This window comes from Carassius carassius, chromosome 17, assembly GCF_963082965.1.
Source record: "Carassius carassius chromosome 17, fCarCar2.1, whole genome shotgun sequence".
Taxonomy (NCBI): domain Eukaryota; kingdom Metazoa; phylum Chordata; class Actinopteri; order Cypriniformes; family Cyprinidae; genus Carassius; species Carassius carassius.
In genome coordinates, this window is record NC_081771.1 from 23,363,329 (window position 1) to 23,388,293 (window position 24,965).

At 41.2% G+C, this 24,965-nt stretch overlaps 1 protein-coding gene across 1 annotated transcript; it reads right to left on the reverse strand.

Annotated features, from left to right (window-relative positions):
* Positions 1 to 1,861: 1,861 nt before the first annotated feature.
* cacng5a (calcium channel, voltage-dependent, gamma subunit 5a) lies at positions 1,862 to 23,033 on the reverse strand. The gene is made up of 6 exons (XM_059570222.1): positions 22,786 to 23,033; positions 18,396 to 18,437; positions 17,254 to 17,340; positions 12,005 to 12,145; positions 10,277 to 10,422; positions 1,862 to 2,813 (listed from the first exon to the last, which is right to left on the reverse strand). Exons 1-6 carry the CDS (start codon positions 22,979 to 22,981, stop codon positions 2,556 to 2,558), a joined length of 870 nt encoding a protein of 289 aa, XP_059426205.1. The 5' UTR covers positions 22,982 to 23,033; the 3' UTR covers positions 1,862 to 2,555.
* Positions 23,034 to 24,965: the final 1,932 nt, after the last annotated feature.

Sequence of the window (24,965 nt, forward strand, 5' to 3'; positions counted from 1 at the left end):
TGAAAATGTATGTACAGTATACTGTCCATGTCCAGAAAGGTAATAAAAACTTCTTCAAAGTAGTCCATGTGACATCAGAGAGTCAATTAGGATTTTTTGTTAGAATCCACAAATGACTTAAGCTGCTAACTTTTTTAATGTGGTAATTTATGCTTATTGGAGATGCGAACCGTTTCAAACGATTCAGTTCGATTTAGTGAACTGGTTCAAGAAGATCCGGTTACATCGAGTGATTCGTTCGCGAACCGGATATCACTACACTGTTTTTGCTATTTGTGGACCAAAATGTATTTTCAATGCTTCAAAAAATTCTAACTGACCCTCTGATGTCACATGGACTACTTTGAAGATGTTTTAATTACCTTTCTGGACATGGACAGTATGCCGTACACACATTTTCAATGGAGGGACAGAAAGCTCTCGGACTCAATCTAAAATATCTTAAACTGTGTTTCGAAGATGAACAGAGGTCTTATGGGTTTGGAATGACATGAGGGTGATTCATTAATGACATAACTTTAATATTTGGGTGAACTAACCCTTTAAGGTTAGGGTAGGTACTAGGGGTGTGACGGTACGTGTATTCGTACCGTACCGTTTCGGTACAGGGCTTTCGGTATGGTGCACGTGTGTACCGAATGACAGAGTGCAATATTTTATGCGCGGAACAAGTACATTTTCGTGTTTCCAAACGAACATATTAAGTGGCGGAAGTCTCCGCGTTCAGCGCAAATCCCACCCTGCAGCTGATTCTAGGCTGGTGACACACATATTCATCAAGCATGATGAATATTTAATGCTGTTCAGTTGCTTTGACGCAATCTGTATTGATAAAAGTGCTATATAAATAAAGGTGACTTCTGACTTCTTTTGAACAACAAATTAGCAGCTGTAGAACCCCCTCTCTCTCTAGCTCACTCAGTGGGACGACTTCTATTGCATGTTTCTCAAGGAGGTTGAGAACCTCTTGCCTCAGCACTGACTCATTGTGATCCGGTACTGCAGAATTATTGGTTCAGAACTCCTTTAATATGAAAAACCTATTGTCTTAATTATCTGTTTTTGCCCACGCAATGAAAGTCAATGAAATCCAATGTAGTTTAAAAGAGTTAATCAGTTTTATGTAAATTATGACAGAATTGTCATTTTATGTGTTTTATATGAGCTAACTAAAAAAAAAATTCCCATTCCGTACATACCACTTCTACATTTTTAAAAGAGCATGTTAGGGTAGTGTAGTTAGGGTACTGTGAATTTCTGGTATTCCTGTTTCCATCTAAGGTTAAAGCATAATAACATTTATCAGATGATTTTGATTTGTGATTTTGTTTTACCATGATACCATTTTTTTAAATCATGAAATATATTTATCATTGTACACACTTTCACTGCAGTAGCTACACAATAATATAGTGTGACATCAAGTTAAAGAGTCTTTAACATATACATATTTAACATATTTCTAACCAAATATATAAAAAAGTTATTCAGTGTGCATGAGTAGAAAATCATGTTCTTATTTTCAGATTAATTTATGACTGCCTTTTTATTATCAAACAAATCCAAATAGCAATTGATGTTATTTGCAAGATGACAATTTATGCAGAAACCTGTAAGAGTACAATAGGTCAACTACTGTATAAGGCAAACAAATGCTGCTGCTTTAACATTTTATCAAGAGTGGAAATTGTAATTACATCATTTGTATCAAATCATAGCAAAACATATTATGTATTATATACAGTGGGGAAATTGGTCATAAAACATACATATATTCCTTACATGTTTATTTTTTTCTACAACATATATATAAACAGTGAAACAATCAACAATAACATAATTTTTTATTGTAAAAATCTGATTAGATTAGAATGTAAAGCACTAGCCAAAAAAGGAAAACACTAAACCTAGATTAATGTTAACATCTGTATCAAACACAAAATGCCTCTTAATCAAAAGACCACAGCTAGTCTCACCTGTGACACAACAACACATAACAATAATATAAAATATTAATATATTTAAATTCTGTTATGGTTACTTTCTTAAAGTGCATAAGGGCAGAAACAAGATGTTGATTAACAAATATTGAGTCACATTAGCATGTATCTTCTCACTGAATATGTGCTTTATTAAGCATGATGAATAAATATAATAATTTAAATACTTATTTTATACTATAATTTCTAGTTCTCCATTTTTCTATAAAACATACATATGTTTTCAATTAAAGCTGGAGTTTTGATTAAAAACCAACTGACTCTTTGAATAAAATTACTCTAAAAAAATCATACTTTTAAGAAAAAGGCAGAAATACTATTAGCTACACATCAGTGTGGTAAACTACACATAAAAGAGAAAATGATACCATCAACTTATGTATTAAACTCAGAATCACTGCATTAGTACTGAAGGCTCTCGAAGACAAGGACATACATTTATCCTCTGTTCAAACACAACACAATCTCAGGTGCCAAAGCCATGCCAGTATAGCATCTTTAAGAACTAGCTAGAGCTATCTCATTCTCAGATTTCACTATTGTTTATTTGCAATCTCAACAGGGTGATGAGGACATCTGATCATAATCAGGACACTTGAGGAGCGCAGGGTAGTTTGAATTCATTTGAAGGGATGCTACACTGGAGATGTCTGAGTGGCTGCGTCCACGAGACCTGGCATCTGGATGCAGGATCTGACCAGAGTAATCAGAACAGTTGCTGAGGCGAGGTTGGTAGAAACCTGGATGTGGCCTGTACATCTCCTCTGCATTGTACCGCTTCATAAAAAGGTACACAGACATTACGCCTGCTGCCTGGTGGTGGCACAAAAAGAGAGAGATTGAAGAGAATATGAAATGAATGAATATATATATATTATATATATTTTTGGGTGTTTAGGATACTGGGTCTAATTCACCATTAACTGTGTGAATGTTTCATACTTATACATAGGTATTTAGCAAAAAAATTCGACTATATTCACAACAGGTGCTTACACATATTTATTCATATTTAAACACCTGGCTACAGAATTGTAACGATAATAAACCTTTGTATTCATCCGGAAGAAGGAGGCGGGAACCGGCGCACAGTCAACAGAAAACTTTAATGATCAAAATAAACACGAAGCAGCGCATCAGCCCCTCACGGATGACTGATGCGCGCAAAATAAAACCAAAACACAACTAAAATCCCAGGCCTGGTCCTCTCTCGTCCTTCACTGTCGTCGCTCCAGTTTTATATCCTTCCATCTCCTCCGTGGGCCTCGAGACCGGTGGGTCGAACAGGTGTAGCTCATCTCCAATCACTCCACCGGCCTCGCTCCCATGTCCCTCGGCCCCGCCCCACTCGTCACATACCCCCATCGCCCCTCGCAGGCCGGGGGGTACTCCCGAGACTGCGCTCTACTCCCCCCCTCCCTCCGGGGGGGACCGCTCACGGGGACCTGCGGGAACCTGGGGGTAGGACAGGCGAGGCGAGAGAAAAGGAGATGGAAGGAGGAGCGACAGAGACGAGAGAGGGGAGAGAGAAAAAAAAAAAAAATTCCGCTTCCCAGACGCACCGCTGCTCGGCCCTCCACCAGCTGGGCGATCTCCTCCGCGGTGCCTGGCGGTGGCACTGGACGGCCCTCGGCGGACGGCACGACACTCCTCCGCCGCCCGGTGGACGGCGACGGCTCCTCCGGTTTTGGGCAGCCGGCAGTAGTCCCCCGTTCCCTGCTCCTCCCCGTTCCGGCGGATGGCAGCAGGCTCCGGCCACCTGGCGAACGGCGCCGACTCCTCCGCTCCCTCACGGACGGCAGCCGTCTCTCCACATCGTGGGCAGCCGGTAGCGAGCTCGCCCGTCCCCGGCAACTCGCTTCAGCCCACCGCCTCGAGCATCCATGGCGGCACACTCCTCGCCTGCTCGTTGGCACCGCGGATTCACCACAGCGGCGAGGGATCTTCAGCAGCGCGTCCCTCCTTCTCCCGGGCTTCGGCACCACTGTAACGATAATAAACCTTTGTATTCATCCGGAAGAAGGAGGCGGGAACCGGTGCACAGTCAACAGAAAACTTTAATGATCAAAATAAACACAAAGCAGCGCATCAGCCACTCACGGACGACTGATGCGCGCAAAATAAAACCAAAACACAACTAAAATCCCAGGCCTGGTCCTCTCTCATCCTTCACTGTCGTCGCTCCAGTTTTATATCCTTCCATCTCCTCCGTGGGCCTCGAGACCGGTGGGTCGAACAGGTGTAGCTCATCTCCAATCACTCCACCGGCCTCGCTCCCATGTCCCTCGGCCCCGCCCCACTCGTCACAAGAATAAATTCATTCATATTATTCTAAGACAGAATGCTCTAATGGTAAATTATTTGCATTAAGCAATCCCAAACCATCTAGGGCTTTCCTCGTACTCACCAACATGTGCAGAGAAATTTGAAGTGAAAATAAATACTTTAAATAAACAGATACATAGATAAATAAAAAAGTTGTTTAATTTCAAAAGAATAAACAAATACTGGCTAAACATTCCTTCCGATTACAGAATAGTTTGACTCTGATTAATTAAGATTGTACTTGCATAAGCTATTACCTCCACAGTGCCCAGTCTTCTTTTATTCACCAGCCCCACTGGCATTTGTACACACAATGAAGTGATGTTCTAAATTTGGATGTCCCAGGATGAGTGGAACATTAAATACATTTTCAGATGCTTAAATGCCTGTTGGCATTGGGGCATGCACTAAAAAGCTTGGACTTATCAGGGAACCTAAAAAAACAGGGAACAAACTGGTGGTATTGCACTGCTAACTCAAGGAAATGCTGGACTTCCTTGTGTTTTTTCAGCACAAATGGCTTCCACTTTACTGGAAACAACCAATGTACTTTGTCATTGATGACGTGTTTCATGAATGTTACTTGTTGAATGTTATCATTATTATTTTTTCTTCACAGTTTAAATGTTAAGCCAGCATCTTATGAAAAACAGCTTGGAGATCAAGCAAGTGTTGAGTAAAGGATAGTGAGCAGATAATAATATAATCAACATACTACATGTATGACTAAAAAAACAGTATCATAGCTATTAAACTATATCTTGTTATGATTTAAAATCTGTATCTAACCTCAGAATGATCCGAAAATAAGTCTCATTTTGTGGCAGCTGCTCTTTAAACTCAAAATATTATAATCTTAATTCAAGTGATGAAGGATTTTGAAAGTCTGACAGTAATCAGTTTTGAGTATTATTGTAAGATTATTTTAGCCTGGTTTACACATTTGATTAACAGTTGAAAACATTAAAAAATGTAGAAAAATAATCAAAAGGTAATCAAATCAGTTACATTAATAAAGTAACTCAAATAGTTACACTACTTATTACATTTTAACAGAATAACTTGTAATCTGTAATCAATTTTCCAAAATAAAATTGGAACACAAATCAGATCTGAACAGTTACAATACACAATATGGACAGTCAATCATTTAGATCAGATTCCAATGAAATACAAAAATCAGATTATGGCTGACAGCATGAAGATAGCAAAACATTAGTTGGACTGCAGTTCTGAGTTTGGTTTTTAATAATGTTTTTTTGAAAACAAAAATGAAATCAATATTAGTATGTGTTTTATCGTGAAAATGGAATACATAAATTTGAGATTATTTGGTGGATTAAAATACTATAAAGTTTTTATTTATTTATTTATTTATTTATTTTAAAATCATATTCAATATGATCTTCACTGGGGACACAAAAGGCACTGAATACCAGGAATGACCTGTTTGGCAACTGGAGATACTGGAAAAACGTCTCCTGAATGAGGGAACGGAGACGTCACGTTTGGTGATGACCAACTAATTGGGATCTAGCCAGAGAGACCAATACACTTCAAGTGTAATGAGACAAGCAAATCCACACTGGCATGCAATTATTGCACCCAGCTGCCACTGATCACAGTGTGAGGTTAAGAGGCAGCAGGGGCACCGCATTAATTTATGCTTTCGCTGAGAAGCCGAGCCGGTGACCTGGCAGCTCAGCGGTGGTACAGCAAATGTGGCGACGGGACATAACATCTCTATTGCCACCTTCCTTGACTTCATGTCAGTGATGACTGATGAATTGGGATCCCTACCAACGCATCACAGGTGCTGACCCCTCCATTGCCCTGTGTAGGCCTACTATAAGGCAGACAATATGAGCGGGCTCTACACAGAGAAGGTTGACTACAGTTGTTCCTCGCAACCCAACAGTAGGACTATGATAACCCTGGGAAAGCGTGCCCTTCCACTTGGAAGAGGACACACTGTGGAGTCACCTCCTCCCAGAGGGTGTTAAGTGACATTTACTCACGTGAAGGAACCCTTGAGGAAGTCTCTGAGATTGCTCATGGCTGCATCATTTAGAGACTGCATAATGTGGTCTGCCAGGGCAAACACGGCCTTATTAGCTGTACCATGGAAATACACATATGGGATCCCAACTGGGTTACTCATATGGGCACTAGCCTCACACCAGATTTCAGGAATTCATTGGCTGAAAGGCCTGGGGCCTGACACTCTGCCACATCTGGCTGCCGGAGTCCTGGCGGACTCCCCAGTCAGGGGACTCTCTGGAGAACTACTGACTCTGAACAGGGGCCTCTTAGTGCCACAACCCATTTAAGGTGAGAACACAGGAGGAAACTGGTTCAACACGCAGGCTATAGAATCTAGCGATCGTGTTAGAAGACGCCCAGCCCACAACTCTACAATTGTCTGCTAGCGAGGCACCATGAGCCAGCACCCAGGATGATACGACACCCCTAGGGGCATGAGCACGCAGCCTGAGCAGGCAGGACACACCTTGCGCTCCAATCCTTGCTGCAAGAAGGAAAGCACGGCTCTGACTGAACATCTCTGTGGGTCCTACCGGTGGGGGGAACACCATTCAACGAACAGGTGCCACATCAGTGCATAGGCCTGTAGTGTGGATACACACCGTCCAGGGAACACACATGTCCTTCACACAAGTCTCCACAGGTCTGGACATAGGTGCCAAAGGGTGCCCTGACTCTTTGAAAGCAGATCCTTCCTCAGAGGAATCGCCCAGGGAGGGGCTGTTGTGAGGACCATGAGTTCCGGGAATCAGGTCCTGTTGGCCCAATATGGAGCCACAAACAAGACCTGCTCCTTGTCCTCCCTGGTCTTGTACAGTGTCTGTGTGAGCAGGCTCACTTGGGGGAACGCATATTTGCGCAGGCCCTGGGGCCAGCTGTGTGCCAGTGCGTCCGTGCCAAGCATTGCCTCTGTTAGGGAGTGGAACCACTGGCAATGTGTCGTTTCTAGAGATGCAAACAGGTACTGTCTCCAGATCAGCTGATCCACCTGGGGTGGAGTCTCCTGGAAGAGCTGCTCAAGACAGTTTGTCGGCAGCCTGATTGAACACACCCAGGATGTGGATGGCATGAAGGGACCTCAGATACTTCTGAGTCCACAGGAGGATGTAGCGTGTCAGTTGCAACATGTGACAGGAGCAAACTGCCTTGCCGGTTGACATATGCAATGTTGTCTGTGCATACCAGAATGTTCCTGCCCAGTATGCAGCCTCTGAGGCAACTCAGGGGCAAGGTATACTACTAGCAACTCAAGGCAAATGATATGCCAATGCAGTTGGGGACCCATCCAAAACCCTGACACTGCATGCCCATTGTACGTGGCCGAGGCATCTGTGAATACCACATAATGCCTGGAAATCTTTTTCAGGGGCACCCCTGCCCGGAGAAATGAGGGATCTGACCACTGGCTAAAGGTTCTGCGGCAGGCCGGTGTAATCTGAACCTGGTGACTACCGCATCGTTATGCCCACCTCGGGACTTGGACATGGAGCCAGTGCTGAGGCGGTCTCATATGGGGCAAACTGATCAGAATTACTGCTGCAGCCATATGCCCCAGGAGCCTCTAAAAGATTTTCAGTGGAAATGACGTCCTGCCTGATAAAGTCTTATGGCAGTTCAGCACTGACTGAGTAAGTTCCTGGGTGAGGCGTGCTGAATGAATCCAACTCCATGCAGAGAAAAGAGATCCTCTGCGTTGGCACAAGGTTGCTCTTTTTTTCCAGTGGACCTGAAGACCCAACTGGCTGAGGTGCCTGAAGGGCAGGACCATATATGTACTGATATGCCTGACCCTCGAATGTGAAACGCTGGAATGACCTGTGCCATGGGAGAATCAAAACATGAAAGTACATGTCTTTCAGGTCGATCACTGCCAACCAATCTTGGGGATGGATGGTCAAGTCAAGTCAAGTCACCTTTATTTATATAGCGCTTTAAACAAAATACATTGCGTCAAAGCAACTGAACAACATTCATTAGGAAAACAGAGTGTGTCAATAATGCAAAATGACAGTTAAAGGCAGTCCATCATTGAATTCAGTGATGTCATCTCTGTTCAGTTTAAATAGTGTCTGTGCATTTATTTGCAATCAAGTCAATGATATTGCTGTAGATGAAGTGACCCATAAGTGAAGTGAGGCGACAGCAGCAAGAAACCGAAACTCCATCATAGACAGAATGGAGAAAAAGCCTTGGGAGAAACCAGGCTCAGTTGGGGGGCCAGTTCTCCTCTGATCAGATGAAACCAGCAGTTCAGTTCCAGGCTGCAGCAAAGTCAGATTGTGCAGAAGAATCATCTGTTTCCTGTGGTCTTTGTCCTGGTGGTCATCTGAGACAAGGTCTTTACAGGGGATCTGTATCTGGGGCTCTAGTTGTCCTGGTCTCCGCTGTTTTTCAGGGATGTAGAGGTCCTTTCTAGGTGCTGATCCACCATCTGGTCTGGATACGTACTGGATCCGGGTCACTGCAGTGACCCTCTGATCTGGATACAGACTGGATCTGGTGGCTACTGTGACCTCGGAATAAGAGAGAAACAAACTAATGTTAGCATAGATGCCATTCTTCTAATGATGTAGCAAGTACATCGGGTGTTATGGGAAGTGTTCCCAGTTCCGGTTTACCTAATTAATGCAGCCTAAAAATACTTTAACGGATGTGGATATTAAAATGCCAATGGCAGAACAAAAATGAAACAAAAGATTCTCCATCTGGCCCTCCTTTGGGGGAGGGAGTGGTGCAGTCACCATTTTCCAACGTGCAGTCTTCTCCATTTTTAAGTTGCTTATCCCAGGGGCCTCTTGCACTTGCGCTTACCGTCAGGTTTGGCGGTGGCATGGACGGACTGGGCATCCTGCCTGTGACTAGCTCCAAGACACTGCCTGGTGGAAGGCTGCTGGTGCTGTTTGGGAGCGGAGGCATCCGCAGTGGGGCACCCATGGCGACGAGCAGGCTGAGGGGCTGCAGCCCCGGTGGAAAGCAGCAGGTTTCTTCTGGCAAAGGATGTGTTTGAATGCCTCAGTCTGCTTTTGTGCCACCAATAAATGCTGGGCAAAGCTCTCGACAGTGTCGCCGAAAAGGCCGGTCTGTGACACGGGAGCATTCAGTAACTACACCTATCATGCTTCTTCATGTCGGCCAGACACAGCCAGAGATGGCACTCCTGGGCCACTAGCATGGACATTGCAAGATTGTGCAGTCATCTTTGTCACTAAAAATGCAAGATCCGTCGCAGTACCCAGTTCATACAGAACCATTAGGTCATGGCCATCCTCATGCAGGTCTCTCAGGGCTTTGGCCTGATGGACCTGCAGTAATGCCATGGCATGAAGGACAGAAGCCGTCTCCCCACAAGCTCTGTAAGCCCTGCCAGTTAAACCTGACGAATATCTACAGGCCCGTGAGGGGAGACACGGGTCACCCAGCAAAGTCGAAGCGGCTGTTGAACACAGTTGCATGGCCACAGACTGTTCCACCGAGGGAATGCCCATGTACCCCGAAGTTCACCAAGGGGGTGAACCGAAGGAAACGGCCGGCTACCTCCACAGTGTAGAGGAGCCAGCATATGCCTCCAGCCACTCCACTGGCTGCGGAGTGCTTGAGGGGTGACAAACTCCCTATGGGGAAGCCATCACCATGATCCTTAAATCACCTCTGAGTCCACCGGATGTAGCACCACCCTGATTGTCGAGATGAACACTGGATCATGGCAGAGAAATACTCTTTTGTGCCAAAGCACTCAGGGGAGCTGGCCACTGGTTCTTTAATTTAATTTAGAATAATTTTTAGTTCAAACGTATTGGTAAAATTAAGCATTATAAAATGTATGTACACAGATTTTTCACACAGCTACTGAATGAGACCCACTGTCTTTAATATTTACACAAATATACAAAGATAAGTGGAAGTGTTACCTCAGTAAGCAGGAAGGAGACTGCAGCAAAAGCAAAAGACCAGCCATATGCATAACTGAAATAAGCTTCATTCGTTTTTGTTCTGTTTAGCATCTCATCATTAATACTGGATATATACAAGACCAGACCCACCACCAAGGACAGACCTGTATCAGAAATGAAGAGAAAATGAGCCAAAGAAAAATAAAGAGGGGAAGAGTTGTAGTGAAGTTTATGGAGCTAAATTATTCTCAATAACAATTCACACAAACGACACAATACACACCTGCGAAGCCCAATTTACATGCTGGAAACCTAAATCACAAACACTATTTAGAAAATGTGTTTTCTTTACAAAGAAATTGGCAATATGAAAACAACTGTTTTCTGTACCATATTCTTTACATAGCATCTTCAGGTTATAATAAAATAAAAAATTCAAATCCAGATTTTGATTTTCAAAGATTTATTACAAAAACTGAATTTAACTGAATTTTATAACTGAATGAAGTTATATTTCATATTGAAACTGTTGAAAATACACAACAAAGTAGGTTAAACTCCATCACGTGCTTTCAGATGGAGCAGCATTTAATACACAGAACCGTAGATCACTGACAAACTGTGCAGTATCGCGTTCATAATCAAAGGCAATTAATTAGTGAACAACATGTTGTGATGTAGGGGCTCTTTGATAATTTGTTTTAGGCTTTCTGACCCCAAGTCTCAACTAATCTCAGCAATTCTCCAGCTGTGATCCTTGGAAAGACTTTAGCCACTCAAACTCTCTTCCTTATTGTGCATTAGGACAATATAGACACATGTCCTCTTCCAGGAAGATTTGTAAAATCTTTAGTTGATTGGAACCCCTTAATTATTGCCCTGATGGTGGAAATGGGGATTTTCAATGCTTTAGATCTTTTCTTACAGCCACTTTCTATTTTGTGAAGCTCAACAATCCTGTTCTGCAAATCATAACTATTTTCTTTGATTTTACTCCGTGTGATGGATGTGGTATTTGGCCTTTGTGTTCCTCATATTTATAATTCTGTGGAACAGTAAGTCATGGCTGAACAATTTTATGCTCCTAGTCACCATGGTGTGCTAATTACAAAAAATAAATAATGGGAATGGGAATATACTTCGGAGATATTTTATTAATACGAATTTCTTGGGTTGCCAATAATTGTGGCCATCATGCATTGGAGAAAAACATTTATTTCACATTGAGATTTTCCCCTCCACTTTCCATTGTTTTAGTTCAATGAAAGGTTAGAATTTTGTGAAATTTTTTGAATGAAAGATCAAAAGGATAAACAATGCAGATTTATTTTGACAACCGCCTTTGCTCATATTTACCAAGAGTGCTAATAATAGTGGAGTATATATATACATATATATAAACAAATTCACATGCACAAAATATATATTTTTCATGCATGTGAATTAGGTTTCATGCTTGTAAATTGGGCTAATGAATTATTATTGAGACTAATCTCACTGCATACATACTGGGGAGAAAAAGATTTGACCTTTGAGAGAACTGTGACTTTAAGAGCTAAAAACTTCTTTCTTTCTTTTAGACACTTAGTCTTCCAGACATGAACAGTTCTTAATCTTTTCAGTCATTAGAAATTGTTTTTACTCTGAAACTTATAAAGAAGTATACTTTAGTTTAGCAGCATGACATGATTAATTTTTCCTGGCTATATATATATATAATGAACACTGCTTTAAACAAACACCCACCTGACAGGATAAAAAATATTCCAGAGATGAAAGCCAGAATAGTGCGTTGAGGGCAGATGTGTCCAATATTACTTAGCACAAAGCCAATGAACATAAAGAATAGACTAACCAGCGGGAATGGAGTAGCAGAACGAATCATTTCTGTGAACAAGCCAAAATACATTATTACTTATAATGGATACCTGATACTTCTACATTTCTCATCATTAATGTAGCAGACATTCATGTAAAGGTCTAAATGCTGCTGATTAACTGACTAGACAAACATGAGGTATTACTGGATATAAATTCTTACAGAAAAAACTAAAAATCATTTAGAAAATCATTACCATTTAGAGACCTCTGACACAACGGCAATGACATACAAATGCAAATCAAGAACTACAATACAAATAAAATGCAAAATGGGTTCATGGAAAACAAACAAACAAACAAATAAATAAATGTTTATATGTCTGTCCACATACTTATATCTGTCTAAATTAAATTAATATTGTAACCACTCCATTGCCCTTAAACCCTGTAAGGCCCACTTTTGTAATATTACAACATCAGTTCCCTTTCAGTCGGTCACTCTCAACGTCACGTCGATGACTGCCGAAATTGGGATATCGCTTCCATAGACCAATCTACTTCAAGTTTAAACTAAATGAGCCAATGCACATGGGCGTGCAATTACCCAGCCCATCTCCCTGGCTTCTACGGACCATCAGCCTCGGCTATGCGATTCAGTTCGCCCGGCATCCACCCAAGTTCAGTGGTATCCGCTTCACTACATTGAAAGCAGCTGATGCCCCTGTTCTACGGGAAGAGATGGCAGTCCTACTGGTGAAGGACGCGATAGAGCCGGTCCCTCCAGCTGATATGAGGATGGGGTTTTACAGCCCTTACTTCACTGTATCCTAGAAAGGCAGTGGGTTATGACTGATCTTGGGTCTGCGAGTTTTGAATCAGGCCCTTTATCGGCTACTGTTCAAGATGTTGACGCAGAAACGCATCTTCGGGTGCATTCGTCCCCAAGATTGGTTTGCAGCGATCGACCTGAAGGACGAGTACTTTCATGTATCGTTCCTTCCGTGCCACAGACCTTTTCTGCGGTTTGCGTTCGAAGGACGGGCATATCAGTACAAGGTCCTGCCCTTCAGGCTGTCCCTGTCTCCCTGTGTCTTCACGAAAGTTGCGGAGGCGGCTCTTTTTCCCCTCAGAGAGAAGCGTGTTCGCATTCTCAACTATCTAGATGATTGGTGGATTCTAGCACAATCTTGGGATCAGTTGTGCGAGCAAAGAGACTTGGTGCTCTGGCACATCAGCCTGTTGGGCTTTCGGGTCAACTGGGAAAAGAGCAAACTCTCAATGATGCAGAGGATCTCTTTTCTCAGTATGGAGTTGGATTCGGTCGAACAGACAGCACACCTCAAAGAGGAATGTGCACGGTCGGTGCTAGCCTGCTTGTATACATTCAAGGGCAGGACAGCGGTCCCGCTGAAACTCTTTCAGAGGCTCCTTGGGCACATGGTGGCCGCGGCGGCACTTATACTGCTCTGCCTGTTGCATATGAGATTTTCCAGCACTGGCTTCATGGCCGAGTCCCGAGGTGTGGGCGTGGAAGCGCGGCACTCACCGGTTCCAAGTTACACCGGCCTGTCACCAAGCCCTCAACCCGTGGTCATATCTTACATTCCTCCGGGCAGGGGTGCCCCTAGAACAGATCTCCAGTTATGCTGTGGTTTGCACGGATGCCTCCCCCATCGGGCATGCAGTCTCAGGGGTTTGGACGGGCCCGCAGCTGCATTGGCAAATCAATCGCCTAGAGTTTTTAGCAGTGTGCCTTGCCTTGAACTGTCTCAAAGGTCACTTACGAGGCAAGCACGTGCTGGTCCAAACAAACAACACAGTGACCGTGGTGTACATCAATCGACAAGGAGTTCTACGCTCCCATTGCATGTCGCAACTCACCCGCCACCTCCTCCTTTGGAGTCAGAAGGTTCTGAGGTCACTTCGTGCTGTTCACATTCCGGGCCTGCTCAACCATACAGCCGATGAGCTGTCTTGAGCTATGCTCCCAGGAGAATGGCGACTCCATCCCCTGATGGTCCAGCTGATTTGAAGATGGTTCGGAGCCTCTCAGGTAGACCTGTTTGCTTCTCCAGAGACCTCTCACAGCCAGCTGTTCTACTCCCTGACCGAGGGAACACTCGGCACGGATGCAATGGCACACAGCTGGCCGCAGGGCCTACTCAAATATGCGTTTCCCCCAGTGAGCCTTCTTGCACAGACACTGTACAAAGTCCGGGAGGATGGGGAGCAAGTTTTGCTAGCGGTGCCGTATTGGCCCACTTGGACCTGGTTCCCTGAACTAGTGCTCCTCGTGACAGCCCCTCCTTGGCCGATTCCTCTGAGGAAGGATCTACTGACTCAGACACGAGGCACCGTTTGGCACCCGCATCCAGACCAGGACGCAGAGGTTCTAGGAGACCTACCCCAGGAGGTAGTTGACACCATCACTTCGGCAAGAGCACCGTCTACGAGACACGCTTATGCCTTGAAGTGGAACCTGTTCATTGAGTGGGATTCTTCTCGCTGAGAGGACCCCCGAAGATGACCGATTGTGCTTTCCTTTCTGCAGCAAGGGCTTGAGCGAAGGCTGTCTCCCTCCACCCTCAGGTTGCCGCTATTTCTGCGTACCATGACCCCGTGAATGGGAAGTCTTTAGGGAAGCATGACCTCATCATCAGGTTCCTTAAAGGGGCCAGGAGGTTAAATCCTTCCCGGCCCCCCTCTGTACCCTCTTGGGACCTGACTCTAGTGCTTAAATCACTACAGCAGGATCCATTTGAGCCTTTGCATTCAGTTGAGCTAATGTTCCTTTCATTGAAAACTCTGCTCCTGCTTGCACTGGCCTCCATTAAGAGGGTAGGGGACCTGCATGCATTTTCGGTCGACGATTCATGCCTAGAGTTTGGGCCAGCTGTCTCCCAGGTAAACTCCGGCTTCGTTTCCCACTACACCTTTCAAAGACCAAGTGGTGAACCTGCAAGCGTTGCCCCTGGAGGAGGCAGACCCAGCCCTTGCTTTGCTCTGTCCTATCTGAGCATTGAGATGCTACATAGACTGGACACAAAGCTTCAGGACCTCAGACCAGCTCTTTGTCTGTTACGGAGTCCGGCAGAAGGGGAATGCTGTCTCTAAGCAGAGGATTGCCCACTGGATTGTGGATGCCATAACCCTGGCTTATCAGGCACAGGGTGTGCCCTGCCCAATCATTTTGCGAGCTCATTCAACTGGAAGTGTTGCATCCTCTTGTGTGCTGGCTCGTGGTGCCTGACTGACAGATATTTGTAGAGCTGTGGGCTGGACGACCCCTAACATGTTTGCTAGGTTCTATAGCCTTCGTGTAGAGCCAGTATCCTCCTGTGTTCTCACCTCAAATGGGTAGTGGCACTGAGAGGCCCCGGTTAGTGTCGGCTTGCTTAAACTGCTCCAGATTGTCCGTACTGTAGACCCTGTTAAGATCCTCCATCACCCTAGGCAGCTGGAACCGTCGGAATGTCCGGCGCCAGGCCTTCATGATGAATCCTTGAGAACCATGGAAGGCTGGGTTCCATATTGAGACCTAAGCGGTACTTGTATGTGGTACCCTCTTTCCAAGAGGGTTTTAATCACTTCAAATTTCTCCATATACACTTAAATGGATGCTATATGTGTATTTGCTCCCGAAAACTCCTTCGGGAAGGATGGGGCTTCCGCAGCATCCCTGTTCCAGGCAGAACGGGTACATTTTCCAAGTGTTGTCCAATCTCACCTAGTGAGGTAGTGCTTTGACAATGGTGAGTGGAACTACTTGTTCCGAGCCCCGGCCTACACCTAATAGGGGTGGAGGCGGCTCGCACAGGGCACTGGAAGGGGCAGCACCCATGGAGCTTTGGTAGGGATCCCAATTTCGTCGGTCATTGATGTGACGTCAAGAATGACCGACTGAAAGGGAACGTCTCGGTTACATATGGTAACCCTCGTTCCCTGAAGGAGGGAACGGAGACATCACGTCCCGTCACCACGGTTGCTGTACCACTGCTGAGTTGCCGGGTCACCGGTTCGGCTCTGAAGCGAAAACCAGGTATGCATTGTACCTGCTGCCTTATTATACTCACGCTGTGATCAGTGGCAGCTGGATGCAATAATTGCATGCCAATGTGCATTGGCTGGTTTAGTTTAGACTCAAAGTAGATTGGTCTATCGAAGCGAAATCCCAATTTTGTCGGTCATCAATGTGACGCCTCCGTTCCCTCCTTCAGGGAACGAGGTTTACCATACGTAACCAAGACATTTTATAGTTTTACTAAAATAAAGCTGCTCATGTGTTTTTTTTTCCTGTAAGACCACATTTACACAACTAATGGGTCCTATTATTTAGCCTTGCAATGCTATTGGATGCTAGATTTGAAAGAAAAAAAAAATTGGCCTATTTACCTGGCCATAAACCTGCAAACTTCCCTTGAAGCACATTATCTTGTTGGATTTGATAAATCTACATTGAAGTAAGCAAAAATGCTTAGAATATTTTTTTCTGTGATTATTAATGTGTGTAGATCTTGTAAATGTAAGGTAATGTTGAACGCATTGATCATTTTAGATTTTGAGCTTGTTATGTTAGTGTTGTAATTTTGCCACGTTGGGTTAAATGGGTATAATAAACATTATAATAAACGTTTTTGGGTTTTTTTCTCCCATAAAAATATTACATTTTATCATTATTGTGTGATTATTAGTGTGTATACATACAGTATATAGACTATTGCAATGGGGTTACAGAAGCATTTCACCCAGCAAATGAACCTTTAGATGTTCTCTACATTTGTTCAGTGTGTAAAATAACTGAAATTATGCTATTCAAAGAGTAATATTACAACATTTAACTAAAAACTGACTAAAATGTAAAAAAACTAAAACAAAATTTCTGTATTAGAGGCCTCCTCCTACAACAACATTTAAAAGGTGAAATATTTTTTTCACCATTTTCATCTACATTTGGGTCTTCTATGGGTTACACTTGTGCTCAGTTGTTAAGGTAGTTTGTTTGGTTGGAGGTTGTTCCAAGTTTTATTTTTATTTTATTATTTTTTAAATCAACTATTGTAGAATCAGTTATTTTTGTTAGTGATGTAGTGCCCAGTGACTAAACAACATTTAAAAAGATGCATTTTTTAGTTCAAAAGATGCATCTTTACATAAAATTTAGGAGACTCACTCACTCAGAACACTGGCTGTGGATTCTGACGTCAATTGAACATTTATTGGCATCACATACTCTATTGTAAAGCAGCGACCATTCTCCTCTCCTTGACAAAAATAAAATAAAAAGCTGAAAAATGCTACCATGACAGCATAAATTACAATAAAATACAGGATGAAATTATCAAACGCATTGTAAATAAAGATAAATTCATGTCACCAGATTATACACTTTCAAATATTGACCAATGGAAAGAATAAGATTGAATGAAGAATGAGCTTGTTCTTAACTAACTAAACTATGTTGCAAGATTAGCTATAGTTTACCTGACATGTTCAATGGATTTCTTTTAATATGCTTTAGACTAAATTTACACACAGTTTGTTGACAAGTTTTTTAACCAGTGGACCACAATCATTATGTCAGCTACACTGCTGAGTGCAAAGGTTTGTATGTCAAACGTTTTACTTTGCAGGTTTTTAGTAACAAGGCCACTCAATAACGTATACTTGTCTAGAACCATTTGGACCTATATGCATGTGACCCCGGTGCAAAATGCTGTTATATAATCCATTAAGAATAACTCTCACAATGTATGTTTTGCAAGTTCTAATGAACAGAATTAAGTGATTTTAAGAATGACAAACATATTATTCACTGTGTCTGCAATAATAATTATATCAATTAAATACATTACCGTTCGAAAGTTATGGATTTGTAAAATTGTAATAATATTTTTTTTAAATAAGTATCTAATTGTCACCAAGGCTGCATTTAATTTGATTAAAAAAAAAGCAGTGAAAAATGTAATATTGTGAAATATTGTTAAAAAGTAAAATATATGTTTTGGTATTTTAATATATTGTTTTATGAATTTTCATCACTCCAGTCATGAGTGTCACATGATCCGTCAAAAATATCATTATCTATGATCTAATATCAAATCATTACTATGTTTTTTTTTTCAAAAACATCAATCAAGCACTTATTCAGAATATAAATCTTCTGTCACATTTCAAATGTCTTTACTGACCATTTTGATGAATTTATTGTCCTTACTGAATTAAAGTAAAAATGTCTTTCAGAAAAAAAAAAAAAAACATTTAAAAAATTAAAATGTTAGGAAAGAGAGAAAAAGAGAGGTAAGAGAAGGGAAGATACCTGATTTACCATCTGGTAACACTGTTGCTGGAGCTGTTGTCTCTAAATGGAAGAGGAACTGAAATCATTTGTTGCATTTATATGTACAAAGTCCCATTACTTAAGTTATACAACATTCAAGTATACTATTTGTGAGGTAAGTGCAATACAGGGTGAAACAGGAAAAGGCACAGAATCTTCTATGCAAGACTGTACAGTGTTGAAAGATTTGTTAATGAAAGGACTGGGTTTTAGCCTAAAGATTGTACAGAGGAATCAATTTTTAGCCTGGCAGATGTTGCTCTCAAAATCAAGATATTACATCAACAACTGTGGGAGGTGAATAACCCTTTCCCCAATCATGTTGTTTAAATTTATCTAGCGGGACGTTGGCTTTAAGAGATATATTAGCATTTGCACCACCACTAACCCCAAATATCATGTTCTCATTCTCACTTTAGCTGGTTTGTCACAATAGATATTAAGTGTGCTTCTTTCCACATTCAGATTTTTCAGAGACACGGGAAATTTCCCAGGCTTGCTTTTGGTGTCAAGGCATACTAATTTAAAGTATTTCCATAGCCATAGCGCCTTGCATATTTATAAAGTGCATGGTTGCTGCTCTGTCCCCGCTGAGACTCTGGAGCGTCTGTGTGCCAAACTACCTTAAAGACTGGCTGATTTTAGCACAGTCTGTGAAGTTAGCATGTCAGTGTTGAGAGTCTATTCTCATTTCATTTACGAAAAAGCGATGCTTCCACATATAATCAAACACCATCATTAGACATAAAACAGCATACAACGTGTAACATTATGGAATACAATATTGACCCATGAAGAGGTAATAATGACTGTCAAGCTTTGGGGTGTTGATCGACTACATTTTGATTATCATTCTGAATAGTCTTTTCTCAGCTTTTTGTTTAAAATGTTGTTTATTTCTTTATTTTTTACTTATGAAACTTACCCACATTCAAGTGAATAAAAAAGAATGCATGAAGCTAGAATAAAATGTTTTTATTTACAAGCAGATATCCTGTTCTTTCTTTTGATGTTTTGTATGTTCAGATATTCACTGAACAAAATATATACAAATGAATAAATAAGGACATAGTAGTATACTTAAAGGTGCCATGTGTAATATTTACAACAATCTATTTACAGATATGCAATATAATATACATAACTATGGTTTTAGAGGTGTATAAAGACCTTTCTTAATGAAGTTATGTTTTTATTACCTTAGACTGAGCAATTTCTATCTACATACACCGCAGGTCCTCTTACATGGAAATCGCCACATGTTTCTACAGTAGCCCTAATTGTTTCGTCACTTTGTTGTTCTTGCGAATAAAACACTGACACAATGATGAACAAGTACATTAACATTCGCAATACCATTGATTTATTGTATAATTAAGTAAATATCATTCCTTGATTTACCTTTGTAAAGAAATCTCATTGCTTTCTGCTGTCTTCACCAACGACATCTTAACCTGTGTCAGCCACCGTAGTTTCTCTAAAGGGAGGTGTTAGCAGGGAACTGAGCCATTGGTTGCAATTCGCAACCTCACTGCTAGATGCCCCTAAAATGTACACACTGCACCTTTAAAGTATGATGTAACGTTAACTTGAAAACTTACGAAAATACTTGTAGTATAAAACTACTAAACTTGTAGTTTACTGAGACTTTACCTCAAAGTGTACTAAAATGCTACAGGTATTTAATTAGTAAACTATCAGTATACCTATAAGTTCAGGTATCCTTAAAGTATACTTTTATGTACTACAAAGTGGGCCAATTTAGTTCTAATGAGTATTGAAATAGTTCACTTATAAGTATACTACTAGTACACTGATATTTGTATACTTACTATACTTATATACTTGACTACTATACTTATATACTTATATACTTGAACTTTACTTCGGTATACTTAATAAAATTAACTTGAAATATATTTCTTTTTCATAAGGGTTGCAAGGTCTGGGCTTGACGATATGTCTGCTGTCACAAAGCAATTATGATAAATGCCTCCCGGTAGATTGGGGAGTGGTCTATGGAGGTCGCCCAGTCTATGGAGTCTGAAAGGATTGGCATCCATCATAGCACATACATTGCCTAGAGATGCTGGCTATGTTTCTGGCTGTTTTTCCCTTAAATACTTTAAAAATGCAATGTTGTCATCAGGACAGACAACATAATGGTAGTTTCCTACCTAAATCTGCAAAGAAGCAGGTAGTTCACACCCCATCTGAATATGGTGCGACACATTCTTCTTTCACCTCAGGACAAGTTTATGTCTCTTAAAGTGGTGTAGATTCCAGAACTGAAAAATCTGAGAGTGGATTTCCTCTCGAGGAATGGCCTGAGGTCCACAGATTGGAGTCTGCACCCTAAGTCTAATGATGTAGCCATCTTTTCAGAAGTGAGGGGGACAGAAATCACACACACACACACACACACACACACACACACACACACACACACACACACACACACACACACACACACACACACACACACACAGACACACACACACACACACACACACACACACACATATATATATATATATATATATATATATATATATATATATATATATAACATTACGATTTAACATTTCTGTAATCTATATACTAGTCAACAGTTTTTTAACAGTAAGATTTTTAATGTTTTGAAAGAAGTCTCTTCTGCTCACCAAGTCTGTCTTTATTTGATCCAAAGTATAGCAAAAGCAGTAATATTGTGAAATATTTTTATATTTTGTTTTCTATTTGAATATATTTTAAATGTAATGTATTCCTGTGATCAAAGGTGTATTTTCAGCATCATTACTCCAGTCTTCATTCTCACATTAATCAGAAATCATTCTTAATATGCTGATTTGCTGATTATCAATATTTAAAACAGATGAGTAATTTTTTTCAGTATTCTCTGATGACTAGAAGGATCCACAGATAAGCATTTATGTGCAATAAAAAGCTTTTGCAACATTATACACTATATCATTCAAAAGCTTAGTCAGTATAATTTTTTAAGTCAGTTTATATATTTTTTGTTAACTAAATGATAGAAATTAATACTTTTCTTTAGCAAGGATTCTTTAAATTGATCAAAAGTGATGTTAAAGACATAATTTTACAAGAGATTTCTATTGGAGATCAATGCTGTTCTTCTGAACTGTCTATTAATCAAAGAAACCTGAAAAATTTATACTCAGCTGTTTTCAACATTATCATAATAAGAGGGTTGTTTTTTTTAGCAGCAAATCAGAATATCAGAATTATTTCTGAAGGACCGTGTGACTGGAGTAATGATGCAAAAAATTTGGCTTTGAAATCTCAATAAATTAAATTTTGAAATATATTCAAATAGAAAACAGTTATTTTAAAAAAATTCACTGATTTGCTGTACTTTGGATCAAATGCAGGCTTGGTGAACAGAAGAGACTTCTTTAAAAACATTAACAATCTTACTGTTCAAAAACTTCTGACTGGTAGTGAATACTACAGGCAACTTAAATGTTTCTGTAATTTCTAGCTTTTAATTGGCTTAGAAATCTATAACTGCTAAACAATAACAAATAATAATGATTTGTCTATATACTACAAATACTTTTTTATCACATAATAAGGCAGAATAGTTTCTATACGGTAATAAATGCTATGTCAATTAGTACTGCATTGTTCATATACTTTATTTATCACATGCTGGAGTTTTTTTTTTTTTTTTTTCATAGATAGCTGGATGCTTTTGTCCATATTAGGAGTTTCCTGGTAAGACTTTCTGTGGGAGAGCGCCCTTAGGCTTCAAGTATGAATGAAACACACACACACACACACACACTGCAGAAGAGTTTGAAGAGCACATGTTGGTTTGGAATGTTTGTTTGGGTGTGCATTCACTTGTCTCATGTTTTATGCATGAGACAAGATGGATCATCATGTTTCTATTCATTATAGAAACACTACCTATCTGTGATCTTATAAGGGCCCACTGGTTTTGTTTTAACCTCTGGGGTCAACACCTTAGAGGTTTCTGACTCTTACGGTGGTTCTGTTGATGGCCTTAACATCCTCTAATGTATTGGTGAAGTGGGGTTTGTGAGGTTCACAGGAACGTCTTGGTTACATAATGTTTGTCACAGTGGTTCCCTGAGTAGTGAACGAGATGCTGGATATCTGGCCATGCTACTTGGTTACTGCTTTCTTCTTAGCATCAGCACCACAGCTAATAAATTGGCATGTTTTATACAGTCTTCAGACAATTTTCATACCTGGGGGTGTTCCCATAACATCAGCTACTGCAGCATCTCTTTCCTCCCTATTCAGGGAACCAAGGTTGCATATATAAACTAAGGTGCTCACAAAAAGTGCATATATTGACATGCAGACACTCACTCACCTGCAAGAAAACAGACCCTCCAGAGCCCTGAATGGAGAGACATACGGATTTCAGTGCTCTGATTGAGAGGCAGGATGACCCCCTCCTCCAGGTACAGCCAGTAGTCAGTGCTGACAGCAATACCCAGCAGCCCCAGACTACACACAGCAAACACACTGCTAAGGAGTGTCAGTGCCTTTCTGCCACACAAACTCATCTTTCACATCAGCAGCAGAGGGCACAAACTGTAGAAAACAGGAGTTGTAGTGAGAGAGGAAAAAAAAATCTTACCTTAAACTTCAATTTAACATCCTAATAGATTTTTTTAATACATATTTTAAAATGTAAAGAAAATTCTTCTTAAATCTTAAAAGAGCCTACAAAAGAAGTCTAACAACAAGTCTAACACTAACATCACAGGAATTATTCTTTGCATTAGGTATATTTCTAGAGTTGCAGAGCTCAAAGTGCTATGATTACGTCCTCGACACCTGATTATGGTCAGGAGTGGCTCATCTATTGACGGCTGAAATTTCACTCTTTTGATGGTACATCACACACTAACACACAAACACCCTTGCTAGTAGCATTCATGATAAATTTTGAATTTGTTTGTAAAGGTTGTTTGTTTACACCACAGCAAGAATGTTTACAAACATTTAATTGAAAGCTACTGATCCAGAATTGAAAAAAATATATAAAATAAAAAATTCACCTTGGCTATATCTAAGTGCCTCCTACAGTAGCCCTGCACATGACATGGAGGGAAAAGATACATAACATAACTACAAAATTAAGAATTGTCCACTCCAGATTCTCCCAAAGAAGCCACATCTGTCCTTGAACACTCTGCTAGTCCTGCCATGGCCAAAGAGGCTGTCTCTGAACACTCAGTCTGTCCTGTCATGACTTATCCACTGTGGTGGTTTTCAGCGTTTCCATGGTGGTCATCTGCTCTGTCTGCTCTGCTGAAGAGTACTTCAGTTTTCGCTACTCCACTTTGGTGGTCCTCAGTTCTGTCAGTTCTCCCTTGGTTGTCCCCAGTTCCATCAGCTCCACCCTGGTGGTCATCTGAAGGTCTTCTGTCCTGTCCCATCTGCTCTGATGGTCTTCTGCTCCACTGTGGGGGCATTTGGTCCCATCTTCTCTACCAGCTACCCCTGGTCTCTGGCTTCACCTTGGTCACCAACTCCTCTGACTCTACCCTGGATTACTGCTCTGTCTTGGTCTCTCGCTCTGCCCTGGTCACCAGCCCCACCCTGGCTCCCTGTTCCACCTCTAAGTCACCCTCCACTACATGTCCTGGCCCTCCATCCCTCCCCCTGGTCCACCTCGACTACACATCCCTCCTGAAATTGTCCTTTGGAATGTCTGGAAGCCACTGCTTTGAGGGGGGACTATGTCATGATTCCTGCAAGTTGTTTTTATAGGTTGTGTCATCAAAATAGTTAAGGGGCAGACCCAGTTGATGAGAAGAGGCTTAATCGACCAAATTTTAATTAGTTAGTCAGTCACAAGCAAAATAAATAAATTCAATAATTATTACTCAAAAAGCAAGTAAAAAAGATGTTTGGTACAAGGTGTTGCTAACAAAAGAAATAATAGCAATTAAAAGTTACATTGCAACCATGGAAACGTTTGGAATCATGCCGAATGAGAGAGAGGTACAGTACATGAGACCGTAAATTTAAAGCCACATAACAGCTTTGTATTCTGTTTTGCAATCTGGTCATCCTATTTTCCTATTTACCACCCATTTCTGTTTGAATTTGAATTTGGTAAGGCATGTCAAGTTTATTCAAATATTACATTTCACATGTGCTGTTAAATTTAGTTTTCTCTGACTGCACAATATCAAATATAGCCTTAATGTCTTGCACAGGCAGAAGATAAAATTAGCAGTTCTGCCCTTTTACAAGTGTCTGTTACGTTGGAACACCAGGAGAAGACATTAAGACATTAGACAAGAGATGGTCTCTGTCCTGCTTGTGTCCCATATTATGTTAACATATTACTATCACTGTATACTGTATTCTGAATTCCAGAAAATGTGTGAAATAAAATATTTTGTGGCCTAAAACTAAAACTGACAAAAGCATGGATGCTTCACTAAAATGTCTGTAAAACTTAGGGTGACCATATGAGCCATTCATAAGGCTCATGAGACATTCATAAGAGCTATAGAGAGCAGAGCAGGTGGC

Excerpts from the sequence above, each read along its gene's own strand:
- cacng5a (XM_059570222.1), bottom strand. The coding sequence starts at position 22,981 with ATGAGTTTGTGTGGCAGAAAGGCACTGACACTCCTTAGCAGTGTGTTT. Across the intron at positions 18,438-22,785 it reads GAGGGTCTGTTTTCTTGCAG|AGACAACAGCTCCAGCAACA; the intron begins GTGAGTGAGTGT and ends TCTTCCATTTAG. Across the intron at positions 10,423-12,004 it reads AATATTTTTTATCCTGTCAG|GTCTGTCCTTGGTGGTGGGT; the intron begins GTGGGTGTTTGT and ends TTTCTGATACAG.